Source organism: Megalobrama amblycephala, linkage group LG20, assembly GCF_018812025.1.
Source record: "Megalobrama amblycephala isolate DHTTF-2021 linkage group LG20, ASM1881202v1, whole genome shotgun sequence".
Lineage (NCBI taxonomy): Eukaryota > Metazoa > Chordata > Actinopteri > Cypriniformes > Xenocyprididae > Megalobrama > Megalobrama amblycephala.
In genome coordinates, this window is record NC_063063.1 from 10929000 (window position 1) to 10943991 (window position 14992).

The following is a 14992-nucleotide window of genomic DNA, read 5'->3' on the forward strand; positions in this document are numbered from 1 at the left end:
ATAAAAATAAAGGAGCGTGCTACACGTTACGTCACGTGGTACGTAAGACTTTTCTACTCGCTGGTGAAGTCGGCCCAATCACAACGAGGAAGAGGAATTTTTCTAATTATTTTACAGTAAACGTTAGCAATGTTTTTATATGATGACTCTGGCATACATATTTACATATTTCACGAATAATTTGTTAATTAAAAATATTCAGGATTTTCCAAAGAAACTGATGAAATATTATTGAGGAACAGTGTGATAATTCGGCGCTGTGAGCCGTCGAGCGCCCCCTGCATATGTGATGGTAAACAGCTCGGGTCTCTTCACTGTTTTACTTTCAGGAATTTCTAGTGCAATGGGCTGGACGGACTGTGATCTCCGGAACGGCTGACTGTACACAGCACCGAAACTAAGGTATTTGAAACTATAAACAAACTACATAATGATTTTCACAAAGTTTAAACAAAAACGCTGTTTTGTCCGCTAATTTATTTATACAACGAGCTGTTATGATACATTAATTCTGATGTGGATGGTTTTGGAAGAAATTGTTGAAATTATAAAATACCTTGTTGTATCTCTATTTGATTTTTATTTAAGCAGATCATTGGATTATAAGTTTACAAAAAGTACTGTGAATGCGTCTTAATACAGTTAAGGTATGATAATGTTAATTCATGATTACATATGATATCAGTACCGCCGCTCCCTGTATGCGAAGTGTGCTGCCCACTACCAAGGGGGGCACCAAACGGGGATTTCTATCGATGGTGATTACCACATTTGATGAAAATATTTAAGAATAGTCTAGAGTCAAAATAAGATTTAATTATAATTCATAAATATTGTTTTGGAACGGCTCCATTGATCACTGTTTTTCCTAATAACCCCAAAAAGCTCACACGAACAAGCTCAGAACCACATGTAAAACAGCTCAATTCATTGTGTTCAGAACACATGTATTAATTCAGAGACTTTACTCACTTACATTCTCTTCATTGTAGAGACAAAATGGTCACTCTGAGAAAAATAGTTGACAATGACTAAAAATAAGAGAAGTCTCTCAAACTGCGGCACTGACAAATATGGAGTTGTTATGAAGCGTGAAATAGATAGAAGCTCAGCCAAAAGAGAGTCAGAGATTTTGATCAGATTAAAGTAACATCAGACTGATCAGTTATGTTGGCTACTGTTCATTAGACACTGAATTTGTCAAATATTAAAGGTGCAATATGTTAGATTTTTTGCAGTAAAATATCCAAAAACCACTAGGCCAGTGTTATATATTTTGTTCACTTGAGTACTTACAAATACAATATCCCAAATGTTTCCAACTATTTGTAAATCGTGAGAAAATTGCAATTTTAACGTGTGAGGAGTCGCCTGTCAATTGTGTCATACCCACGTTACCCTTGGGTTCCGGTTATTTTGTAGAAACCATGGAAACACCAAAGACGCTTTAATACATTACATGTTTTAATAGACAAGGGAACAACTGTTTGGTTACGTTTATAGACAGAAAACGAATTGTTGTTATATAGCTCATCACATTTAGTCTTATTGTTTAAATCTGTCATGTTCTTGTCAGTTCCGGACTACATCCTCCTTGCCTATCACCTGCACTCACTCCACCAATCACCAATTGCCACATACAGCTGAAGCTCATTATCTGGACTATAAAGGACTCTCACTCACACACACACTTGGCGAAGTTTTGTTTCACCTGTGTGTACATTTCTGATCGTTGTTGTCCTGTCTACCTGTCTGTCTGCCTGCCTGCCTGTTACCGAACCTGTCTGTTACCCGTCTACGATTCTCTGCTGCATACCTTTGGACTGTATATTGTTACCTGGATTGTGTATGATATCTGCCTGCCCTGATCTACTGCCTGTACTGTGACTACGATTCTGCCTGTTCCTCATTGTTTCTGTTTGCCCCTTTTTTGACCTGGCCTGTACGACTACGCTCTCTACTAATAAAGCTTGCATTTGGATTCGAACCCGTTTCCCGCTTCGTTACAAAATCTAATTTTCTTTACCATTTTCATTTTCTTTCTAATTTTTTTTTTTTTTACCATGCTTCAGAGAAAAACACTGTTTTGTCAAGTAGCTAACATAGCATAGTTAGATGCAGCTTTATTTTTAGTAACAGTAATACAGAATTTTCTCCGTCATACAATACGTTTTAAAATTAATTGCATTCCATTTATCAACACAAGCCATCCAGCATTTAATATGATATTCTAAAATCGATCTATCTTACTGCAGTGTGTCTCAAGCAAGTGTTTCGCAGCAGCCGCCGAGCGAACGCACAGAGTAACGTTATAACATCATTTTCAACACACTCAAATGTATCTAATATGATAAACAGAGCTGTGTTACCATGACCGGAATAGCGGAAGCGGCGCCGGCGACTGTGTCATAATAAAAGTTCCACTGCTCGTGAGGCGTGTGTTGCGCAATCGCTCCAGTGGCCTCGTTCAGCTCCCACAACACTTGGTCCTGCTCTGCTTCATACTACAATAACGGTTATAATCGCATCCATGAACGTTATTTTTTCCCGAGTCCTATCCCTATTCTTTTGCACCGGCTGTGAGGTGAAGACCACATGTCCCTCAAACTTGCCGTCATCAAGATATGCCTTTGTTTTGAATAGGCCTCTATCGACCTCTGGCGGACAGAAATCTCACATATTGCCACATTTGTCCAGTTTTATCAGAAGTTGTTTAATTAGTTTTGCTGACCAATAAAAAAAATAAATCAAAATTAAAGTATGTATTTAATCAAATATTAAGCATTTACATTAAAATATCCGTACACATTGTGGGCTTATTTGGAACTCAGGTGGGCTTAAATTTTACACGTGTTGTTTATAATTAAAAAAAAAAAAAAAGTAATTTTGTTTAAGAAAAAACATGGCATGAGTGTTTAGATGAGAGATTCATCTTCAATCTATAGAATAACTTACCCTATACCATGCTGGTACCATGTCAAATAACATACTATGGTACTTCTCAGTACTTTTAAGTTAAGTTACAATTACCCATTTCGCTGAACTTTCAAATGTGTGAAATGTCTGACTTTCTTAGGACAAATCAGCATCTGTCAATCAATGTTTTTCAGATGGCATCCGGAAGGATTCGCTCCACGCGCCGTCTGCGCTCCTGGATAGTGGAACAGGTGTGTCTGTGTGTGTGTGTGTTCTCGTATATGTGGTTTATGAGGACACAAATGTATATAATGTCATGAGTATTACAATGTAAACATGGTTCACACTTCTTGTGTCCTCATAAACCAAATGGCTTAAAAAACATACTAAATGTTTTTGTTGTTGTTGTTTTTTTAATAAATAAAAAACGTTCTGAACATTTTCTCTGATGTGTAGGTTTAGAGGTAGACTTAGTTTAAGGGGATAGAATATACAGTTTGTACAGTATAAAAATCATTATGCCTAAGGGGAGTCCCTGTAAACCACATGCAAGTGTGTGTGTTGTTACGGATTAGTATGTTAAGTGTGTCAAAGGATCTGAGTTAATGAAATCTTTGAGTACAGAAGATTACATTTGATAGTTTTTCATAGAAATATAATTTCTTCGTTACTTTTTTCTTATTAGTTAAGAACGTTAGGGCTTTATGTTACATATTATGTTGTTAAATTAAAGTTTGTTGTATTATTTTAGTGTAATTTGTGTTACCATGATGGTGTTTTGTATTTGTATGTATGACACATGCACCTTCTATTTAGTATTTATCTCAGCTTGTGGAAAAGCTACATGTTATTCATCATGAAGCTTTCTTTTTACCACTTGTATTTTTAAAACAAAAAATAGATTTGAGTAATTTGGTAATGAATTAGTAATAAAGTATTTTAGTAATTTCAGTTAATGAAATATACTTTTTTTACTGTAAATTTTTAACAGTAAAGTTCTGGCAGCCACAGATGCCATTTTTTACTTTTGTTTATTCATTTTTTTACAGTGCAGGCAAATTATCTAGCTACCTAAGGGTCGCAGGTCAGATATAATAATTATTATTATAATTAACAATAATAATAGTAATAAAAATGGTTTCTCTTTTGTGTGTGCTTTGTGATGTAGGTGAACAGTGGGAAGTATCACGGCCTAGTGTGGGACAACCCTGAGAAAACCATGTTTCGTATCCCATGGAAACATGCAGGAAAACAAGATTTCCGAAGTGAGGAAGATGCGGCTATTTTCAAGGTGCTTCAGATCCTTCAGAAATCATTCTAATATGCGGATTTGCATTTATTATTATCAGTGTTCACAGTTTTTTCAGGATTCTTTGATGAATAGAACGTTCAAAAGAACAGCATTTATTTGAAATAGAATCTGTTGTACAATTTTTTGAATGGCATATATATTCCCATGTCTGAGTGTTGCTATCAATTAGTGCAGTCAATTGCAAGCACAAACTCAGACAATGACTTCTACTTGTACAATTTATTTATTTATAACCAAGGATTTCTAAATAATTACACGTTGATGGTAATTAACTTACATATTATTGATCATAATTAATTTTAAAGTTAGTTCAAGCAGTAATTCACTTATTTTAAGCATGCAAGCCTTTTGAAAATAGTTTTGTTTTTGACATTTTTTAATTTGAACTTTCCCAATGGAAGGCTTGGGCAGAGTTTAAAGGGAAGCTTTTGGACAATGGAAATTCTGATCCTGCATCCTGGAAAACTCGCCTTCGCTGTGCCCTCAACAAAAGTCCAGAATTTAGTGAGGTCACTGAAAGATCACAGCTGGACATCTCAGAACCCTACAAAGTGTACCGCCTCGTACCACTAGAAGAACAAGGTAACCAATGGATATGGAAACATTTGTTTGTAACATTAGCAGGGTTGCCAACTCTTATGCATTTTACACTTTCAGTCTCTTTCTCTTGCTCTCACGTCACCCAAATACATTTCAACACAAAACAATTCCCTGAATTTACAGAAAACCCTAGCATTTTCCCACTATAATGGGATTGGCTTAAACCAGGGGTGTCCAGTTCTGGGCCACTATCCAGCAGAGATTTACTCTAGCCCTAATTAAACACGCCTGAACTAGCTAATCAAGGTATTTAAAGGGGTGGTTGATTATGATTTCACTTTTTTAACTTCAGTTAGTGTGTAATGTTGCTGTTTGAGCATAAACAACATCTGCAAAGTTATGAGGCTCAAACTTCATTCTTTATAAATCTCTCCAACAGAGTAGCATTAGCCGTTAGCCACAGAGCACTATCAAACTCATTCACAATCAATGTAAACAATATAACAGTATACAATACTCACATAATCCGACGCATGCATGCTGCATGCATGACGAACACTTTGTAAAGATCCATTTTGAGGGTTATATTAGCCGTGTAAACTTTGTTAAGGCACTGTTCAAGGCAAGCGCGAGCTCTGTGGGCGTGGACCACGGGATTTAAAGGGGCCGCAGCATAAAATCGGCGCGTTTATAATGATGCCCCAAAATAGGCAGTTAAAAAAATTTATTAAAAAAAATCTATGGGGTATTTTGATCTGAAACTTCACAGACACAGTCAGGGGACACCTTAGACTTATATTACATCTTTTAAAAACATAATCTAGGGCACCTTTAATAGACAAACACTTGTTACTGTTACAAAACTCTACTAAAATGCTACAACGCAATTATTTATTATTATGTACTAAAGCTTTATTAAGGATAAAAATAAAAGGTATATTAAAAGCTAACATAAACAGCAGTAGTATTTCCAAATAACAGCATATCTAAAAAGTATGAGACGATTACAAACAATAAAAAAACATACCTTTCTGAAACATCCTGTAAGAGCCATGATTGCACAGGTTCTGCTTAATCCTCTTCAATATTCTCTGGGTCTGATTCGGGCTCAAATTGATATGTCAATATCATAGACTGTAAAAAGGTCAATATTGACGCCATTGTTTACAATACACCCAAGCACATGCAACTACCTGTAATGGTAAGAGGGTGACATTTCCGGACAATGTGCATTAGGCAGATAGCGAATCACAACACACTGGGCCAGTTAACCAATCTGAGACCATTGCGTATTTCTGAGGGAGGGGCTTCATAGAACCAGGAACTCAACAGGGGTGCATTTCCCAAAAGCATCGTTAGCCAACTAACATCGCAAGTTCCGTCGTTACTTACATAGTTCAACGATTTGGTGTTTCCCGAAGCCATAGTTCAAACGAACATTCACAAACTGCATCGCAAACTTGTGTGGTTGGAATGACAGCTCTCGAGCTGTGGTTAGAAGCATAGTTTCTTGTTTTTATGACATGTGGACTTAATAAATCGTTATCTTGAGCAAAATAAGCAAGCTTACATTAAGTACAATGTATATATTTTATTTCGAATATATACAAATGTCATTTATATATTTTAGTTTGTCAAGAGAGCTAAAGCACCGTTTTTGAAGAGTGCGCATGTGCGTACGTGATCTAGTACGTCAGAACAAGCATTTGATTTAATCTGGGAATAAAGCAAAATAACTGAGGAAAATGAGAATTAGTCCTAGCCATGTCCGTAATTTATAGCAGAAATTCTAGCATTAATTCGACCTCAAACAGATTAATTTAAAGAAGTTATTACTCCACCTGCGTGGCGTCATTCACCAACGTGGTTGAACGACAGGTTTGTGACAATACGGTTTCGGGAAACAGTCGTGACTAGCTAGTTGTTTTGTTCAACGATGCATCGTACTATGGGAGTTCAGCAGCGAGTTACATAGTTGTTCGGGAAACGCACCCCAGAGTGGTTTTAGGAGAACAGAAACAGCGGTGTAGAATAAAGTTATAATATGTGAAAAAGAATGTTTTTTTTTTTTTTTTAAACGAAGCATAAACACACATTACAGTGCACCCCATAAACACAATCAAGCCTTCGAAAATAGCTGATCAACCACCTCTTTAAGTCCACTAGAAACGTCCAGGCAGGTGTGTTGGAGGTAAACTCTACAGGAAAGTGGCCCTTCAGGAGTAGGATTGGACACCTCTGGCGGATATTAACGGATATTCTTGATTCTTGGACTGATCAGCAAGAGTCTACCAATAAAAATTCGCAAGATGACAATTAAAGAGCTGTCTACAGTAATGAATAGAGAACATGAAGAAAAACCAGCAGTTAGAGGAGTGTTTGTGCCTCTAAACCAGGGTATGAAAATAACACCTGCCAAGTGCCAAATGTAGGTTGCGTGTCGGTGAATGTCACAGGCCACTATGGTGGATAAGAATTGTTGATTAGTTAAATACTGTATGTGTGCTGTGGTAGGAAAAAAACTCTATTTACAGAAGTGAAAAACGTATTAGTAGCCTATGAAGAGACAAGGCCACAGAGTAAACCACATTGAGAAAAGTGCAGAACCCAAGTAGTTTTGGATGTAAAAGATGGTTAATTTGGGCAAGTTGCACGTCAGGTGCTGTCAAAGTGATTGTGCTGTTTCATGTGCTTGAGAAATGCATACTTCTTAAGCGCATTTGTACACATCGCCAAACAGCAAGCGAGTCTCTTTTTTCTTTTTTTAAATAAATTGACTAGTAAGAAATCTGACTGCCTGGTAAATGACCCAAGACCCTTCTGATAATATTAGGTAGCTAACTAACCAGTGTAGATTGTAGGAAAATTAATTTGAAAGTTACTTTAAATTAAATTCAATTCAATTCAATGAATGCTAATTAAAGTTTAATTATTTGGGTAATTTGCAGCTTTAAGATGAAATTAACAATGAATTGTTGGATCCTCAAAACCCTTAAATAGGAGCGTGTGATTCAGCCCATGTCATCAAAATCTCACTTCAACCTGGCAACCAAAGTTGGCAACCCTGATATAGTCAATCCAACATGAGAATTAAAGGTGCTAAAGAGGATCTTTTCGTCGACTGAGAAACCAAAGACTGTTAGTGAGTTTTTGAAATGAGCGCATGCGTAAGAACAACCCCCTCCTTCACAGCTCGTTTCGAGGGAACGCCTCCCAAAACTCGTGCACGAATATTGGAACACAAGTGTTTACCACCGGCATTCGCTGTGTCGTGTTAGTGGATTCATTATGTCCGACTCACCGCAGGTAACTCATAATCTGCAGTTGTTACTCCTGTCTCCTGACAAAAACATTGCATGCGGCGCCTGTGGAGTGTGGAAAGTTACTGGAGCGTGCAGCCGCGCACGTCTCTCACAAGGAACGTCATGGCAGTGATTGACAAGCCAGAGGGCCAACCCGCGCACGTCTCTCGCAAGGAACGTCACGGCAGTGATTCACAAGCCAGAGGGCCAATCGCGTAAACGATTGGCTGATGTGTTTAAGGCCCTACCTCGTGCACAGATGATGTATATTAATATTATTCCTTTCAGTGCACCTAATAAATAGTCTTTTATCAGTTAGTAAAGACAGTTTCAAGTAATATTGCAAAAATGTATAAAAAAAAACCATCCTCTTTAGCACCTTTAAGCCACTAGTATGGATGTGACAAGATGGCTGACTAGTTAGTTAGTGAGGTTGACTATTTTAATGCTATGGTGAATTTAAACATGTTTGTAAGGTGTTTTTCTGTTGTTTGTTGTTTATGTTCTGTTAGCCACTTCATGATGCTGTAAAAATACAATATATATATTTAAAAAAAAAAAAAAAAAAAAAAAAAAACAAAGCTTTCTTATTTATCAAGTAAACACAAACCCTTCAACTGATTGGTTATTAAAATTTGAAATTTGAAGTTTTGCATATCCCTACAACTTTCATGAACAGCAAAATGTCTACAATAACTGCAATGAGTTTGTAAAGGAATTACTTTTTGTAATTATTTATTTCATTTTCCTTTCATCATAGGAGTGGTGAAAATAAAAAAAGAGAATGGACAGAAAGCAGTGAGGAGCAGCAGGAGGAGATGCAGTGAATCCGAGCATGATCAGCAGATTGAATGCAAAAAGATCAAAAAGGAGGTTGTTGTGCCTCAGCCCATCAACATGGTAAAAACATCCACCACATCATAGCTAATCATTGAGGAGCTATGCTGTTCAGACTTTAATTAAGATGCAATTTGCAACATGCATGCTAAATAGCCTGCCTTACAGAAGCATTGAACACTAAAAACATGCATTGAGACATATTTTACATTCCACTTCTCAGTTTTGCAATGCAAAGCAGAACATGAGTTTATTATTAATTGAGCACTATTTCCATTTCTGTTCTTAACAGAGTGCACAGGAAATTGTCCCACACACAGGAAGTGAGATCACATTCCAAGCTGGGGTGCAAACAATCCTCTTAAAGAGTGACAGTAATTATCTAATTTTACTCTTTGAATTCTACCTGAGTTTTCAATTTACTTGGTTCTTTTGTGGTTAATGTTGATGTTAATAATGCAAAGTGGATGACTGACTTATTATTATTCATTCAGCTCTTTCTGGAGGTGCTGAAGATATCCAGTTAAACTTAACAATTGAGGCAGTGCCTTTGTCGGAAGAAAAGAGAGGTGATTAAAAATTAAATTTGATTCATTTATTGATTAGAACAAATCTGATATCTCAATTGTTTTTTGTTTAACCAAGCTATTGGCAAATGGTTTCTTAAAACACTTTTGTTCCTTCAGTGCTGGACTCTTTCCACATAACCGTGCACTACATTGGTCAGGAGGTTCTGCGGCGAGAAGTAAAGTGCAATGATGTTCGAATTGCTTACCTGCCTCCGTCACCTGTCCCTCCGTCTCCACCGTCTCTGAACGGCACCGGCTTCCATCGAATCCCTCTCCCAGACCCCCCCTCAGACATGGTCGCCAACCCCAGCCTTGCCACACGTTTGAAAGGTCTTAGGGAATTGCTGCCCTTCTTGGAGTGGGGAGTAGTGCTGACCGCGACAGGAGGAGGCATCTATGCCAAGCGCTTCTGTCAGGGACGGGTGTTCTGGAGAGGACCGCACAACACCACCACAGGACCCTGTAAAATGGAGAGAGGAAGTGAGCCCACCCAGCTGTTCAACATGGATATATTCAGACAGGGTAAGTGTTTCACAAGCATATACTTTCTTTGATCCAATGTGTAGATCAGTTTGACAATATGAAAAATACTGGTAGAAACTTGCTGAAACCATATAATTGTAGCTATAAGATTGAATGATGAATCCTTAATAAAGGATTGTAGATGTGCGAAACTGGGGGGACAAATGTACACTCTTAAAAATAAAGGTTGCAAAAGCTAGTTTTCCCAGTTATGCCATAGAAGAACCTGTTTGAGTTCACCAAAAACCTTTCAGTGAACTGTTCTTACAAGAACCATTTTTTCTTAGTGTTAAGAACATTTAAATTTAAAGAACCATTATCCACTATAAAGAACCTTTAGTCCAGTGGAAAGGTTCAATGGATGTTTAAGTTTCTTCATGGAACCATAGAAGCCAATAAAGAACGTTTATTTTTAAGTATTTTTATATTTATAACAGGTCATAAATAGGTCAGCTGATATATATAGCCATTGCCAAAATATCAGCTGATATTTGGCATTTTGAAATTTAGTTTTTCTGTTTGCTCCCATTCTCTGTCTCCATTAGTTTACAGTCTCTGTTTAACAGTTCTGTCTAATAAATTATATATAAATTATATATAAGCCTTGTCAGTCCAAATCCAGTTTTTGTGCATATCTGATTGGAATCCGATCATATCAGGCAAGTGTGAATGGCAAAAAATCAAATGTAATACAATTTTTACAAATCCGTTTCAAGCTACATTCATATATGGTTTGAAACCCTATTCAAATCTCATTTCCGGAAATCCATTTTAGTCTAACCGCTCTGATCAGATTTTATACCGCGCATTATACAATACAGATTGTTTCAAAGCAGCTGTACAGTGATAAACTGGAAAATAAGGATCAATGATACAAGCAGAATTAAATTCTGCTGTAAAGCAGCTCTAAACAAGACTTCAGTTGAAGGCAGTTCAGTGTTGATTCAGTTCCGTGTACTGTGTAAAGTTCATAAATTATTAAATGAGTTCAGTTCAGCTATAAAACAGCTCTGTGGAAAACAGTGCTGTCATCGTCCAGCTCATTTCAGTTCTCATCCAACAGTGTCAGAGCAGTCAAATCAATAATACGGCTGAATATTAAGTGTCCCTGACTAGGTAAGCCAAAGGCAACAGTGGCAAGGAACCCAAACTCCGTCAGATGACAGAATGGAGGGTAAAAACATCTTGGGAGAAACCAGGCTCAGTCAGCGTTGCCAGTTCTCCTCTGGCCAAACATGTGATTTCTAGGCTGCATCACAAGTCAGATTGTGAATTGTTCATTCAGAATATTTCTTCTAGCTCCTTCTGCTTGAAGATTGGGATACATCACATTCTGTCACACTGACATTTGGTGGGAGAAGTTGAAGCTGGCTATAGGGTCTGTGCAGAGGACATGTCTGGTTTTTCATTAGCTGGTTCTCACCCAGCTAACAGTTATGAACGTTCGTTCGATGTTATCTGGTCTTTAAAAACCTTCTCAAAACCTTCTCAAAACGTTAGTTTTTCTGCAGTCATACATTATGGGAGTAGTGAAAATCACATTTTTCTGTGTGCCTTTAGCCCTGCTGTACCCTATATATAATATACAGGCAAGCAGGTATAATACACTGACTTTTGAACTTAATGCATTACACTAAGAAATCAGGACTTTGAACTTACTCTTCTGTAACAGCATTTCATCATTGCTCATTGTCTTTCTATTACTCACAACTCTGCACATTCACTCCATTCCACGCCATGTTAAACCAAACATCCGGAGAAGCAGACTCTGGATGTTCTCAGTGTTCTTTTTCCCCTTGTTTAACTTGGTGGGGTTGTGTTTTTGGTTGAAAATGTAAGCTTTGCTCTTTATAATTCCATGTTTTGGACTGTGTACTTCCCAGAGACTCTTACACAGTTTAGAATCCAATCTTCAGGCAAAAGGAACTGGATTTTTTTGTTGTTGTTGTTTGTTTCCTCCATTCTGTCACCTGATGGAGTTTGGGTTCCTTCCCACTGTCGCCTCTGGCTTGCTTAGTTGGGGACACTTAATATTCAACAATATTATTGATTCACTGATATTCAGGTCTGTGTTGTGGTCATCTCAGGGTGCAGGTCCACCATCTGGTCTGGATATGGACTGGATCTGGCTGACAACAACTGTATTCCAAACGCCTCCATTTTGCTGTTGTTGTTCGTTCGTTTCGTTAATTCATTCATTTCTTTATTTATATAGCACCTTACAGGCTACACAGTAGTTCCAAAGTGCTGTACATTACAATAGAAAACAATAGAACAACAAGACACAAAACAAAAGAGCTTAAAAGAATATCACTGGAATGAAGGGTTATGACTGGGCAAGATCTTTAGGACCCGCTTTAATATTAGAAAAGCTTTCCAGCGCTGGAGAGAGCTAAGCGGGAAGGCCTGAAAACAGACGCGGAGGTTGTTTTGATTCTGCTTCACATATGAGTAACACTGGGTTTTAATTGTCTAGAGCTGCTGTGCTGTTGGTCAACTAACAACGAACTCTTGTTTGTATTTACTCTTTTGTACTGTACATTCATTTTTTGTGCTTCCTTGTCGTCCGTTCATCATCTGCTCTTTATTGTCCGTGAAGCATTTTGTTGTGCGTCAGCTGTGATAAACAGACATCCACTCTCGCATTGTGTAGCGGTGGCCAGACAGTGAGTTTTGCAGGTAAACCACTGCACACTGACGACCGCTAGAGAAGGAGGTGCTTTGCGTCATTGTTAGTGCACTCGCCTCGCCTGCCAGCAGTGATCGGGCCGGGGTTCGAGACTGACTCAGAGCAGGATGGTTAGGATTGGAGAGTGAGTTTTGGAGGCGGAGCAATGAACAGGGGGGTGGGTTTTTTTGGGTTGATTTAAAATATCAACAATGTCTAACAACGTTTTTCAAAATCTACTTACCCCACCTTTAAGAGTTAAGGTGGATCTAACATCCAATGGCAGATTATTCCACAGACTTGGACCAGTGACAGAGAAAGCACAGTCACCCTTCAATTTGAGACGCACACGGGGAATAGTTATAACAAACTTGTTCGATAAACTTGTGGGCATGTGGGTATACCAAATCAACGTCATTGCCATAGAAACCAATGCAGATATTTCGGAGAATGAAAAGGACACACAAATCAGATCTGAACAGTTGCGATACACAGTGTGGACATTCAGTCATTTAGATCAGATTCCAATTAGATGAACAAATCTGTTTTAGACTGACAGTGTGAACTTAGCCAAAGTCCCCCAGTGAGCAAACCAGAGACAATTGTAGCTGGTTGGTGTTAGTTGGTGTTAGATACAGGAGAAAAAACAGTGGGTCAGTTCTCCTGTGGCTATGTAGTGTAAACATAATGTTAGCATTAGCTAGCTATGTTTCTTTCTTCCTCAGATTCACTGGATAATACCAAGTTTTGAAAATATTACAACATTAATTTAGATTTTCTTTCCTCTTCTCAGAGTTGGAAGCTTTCCGCAATGGAGGAAAAGAACCTCAAAGTGAGATCTTGCTGTGTTTTGGAGAAGAACTGTATGATGGAGATAACATCTCTGACAAACACATCACCATTAAGGTAAAGATATAATGGATGTATATGTGAAGGTATAATGGATGTATATAGATCAGATGCTACATTTGTGCTGTAAGTGGATGCTTTAGTAGCTTCAGCAAAGTCATTTTTTCACAGTTGTGTCATTTTAACAAAGGTTGTTTTGCATGATGTCCAGGCTGCTTCTTTGATACCATGAAAGTGAATGGAGCAATCAAGCTCCAAAAAAAGTATAACAACAGTTTTGAATAATCAAATTATATGACAGTGTAAAGGCACCATCTCATTCACTCTTGTGTATAAGAAAACTTGCCTATTTAAGAATTGGATCTTGCATGTTAAGAACATTTGTGTTGCAGCATGTTTGAAAATGTTTTGAATTGAAAACAAACATGAATGAGTTTTTGAGTTATTGCCGAAGAAAATATGTACAGCACCAAAAAAAAAAAATAATTCATTTTCATTTGCTCTCTCCAGATCTCTCTCCCATGCGTTGAGTTGCAGATAGAAGAGGTCAAGACCCTCAGAGACCCATTTGCAATTCTCAAATGTTTGGCCAGCCAGTCTCCTACAGGGGAAGTGACGCTGAACCTTTGTTGAAGTATCGGAGCAACCAATAACAAACCTCTGAGATAACACTTGCTGCATTCTTGACATTAAAGCCCAAAGTATACTTAGTTTTTTTTGCACAGTCAAAACCACAGCCTTGCAAAGTATACTTTGTTTGACTCGTACACATACACAGGCGTCCGAAAAGTGCAGTTTTGGGCAATCTCTCGCCACGAGTTACAACCCATGTAAACATCTTTGTATTCTTTCATGCTAGAGATGTACAAATGAGGGTACTTTCTAACCTCTTTGCATAATCTCTCATCTATGTAGGCCTCCATTGTCGCTGTAGCTTGCATGCATTCCGTTCTGTTCTGTTCATGCAGTTTTTGTTCAAGTACCTTGTGAATCGACACCCCCAGGGCACAGTTGCCACCTTGTGGATAAACTAATTACTGCAAAAATAATTAAATGCACATGTGCGACCTGCACATACAAAGTAGAAAGTGAATTATACTTTGGGCTTAAGGAACACTTTACTGTAGGTACTTTGTAGAAATGCTGCAATTATTAGTTGCTTAAATATATAGCCAGATTGCATTTAAATATTTATAAGAATTACAAAGATACGTCTTTAGTCAATAGGGTTTTTCACACTGAGCTTAACCCCGGCTTATCGTCGTTCTAAACACCGCTTTTACCCCCGGGTAAAAGAGAGTTTCACGCTTGTAATTTAGATGCATTGTTTGCGCTGCTTTTACCCGGGGGTTATGAAACTCTGCTCTGGAGCAGGGTTAGAATTGCGGTGCCAAACTTGTACAGTGAGAAACAATGCGGTGTTAGAATGTTACAACTAGATGCTTGGCAACCGACAACCAATCGCGTGCCTTATATT

General features: G+C 37.9%; 1 protein-coding gene across 1 annotated transcript; it reads left to right on the forward strand.

Annotated features, from left to right (window-relative positions):
- Positions 1–329: 329 nt before the first annotated feature.
- irf9 (interferon regulatory factor 9) lies at positions 330–14444 on the forward strand. Its single transcript, XM_048170722.1, has 10 exons — positions 330–402; positions 3111–3167; positions 4085–4207; positions 4630–4810; positions 8831–8970; positions 9200–9281; positions 9402–9476; positions 9594–9998; positions 13460–13572; positions 14026–14444. The coding sequence occupies exons 2-10, from the start codon at positions 3111–3113 to the stop codon at positions 14146–14148; spliced, it is 1299 nt and encodes a 432-aa protein (XP_048026679.1). The 5' UTR covers positions 330–402; the 3' UTR covers positions 14149–14444.
- Positions 14445–14992: the final 548 nt, after the last annotated feature.

Coding starts and splice junctions, on each gene's coding strand:
- irf9 (XM_048170722.1), top strand. CDS start 3,111: ATGGCATCCGGAAGGATTCGCTCCACGCGCCGTCTGCGCTCCTGGATA. Junction 9,999..13,459: donor CATGGATATATTCAGACAGG/GTAAGTGTTTCA, acceptor TCCTCTTCTCAG/AGTTGGAAGCTTTCCGCAAT. Junction 13,573..14,025: donor ACAAACACATCACCATTAAG/GTAAAGATATAA, acceptor TGCTCTCTCCAG/ATCTCTCTCCCATGCGTTGA.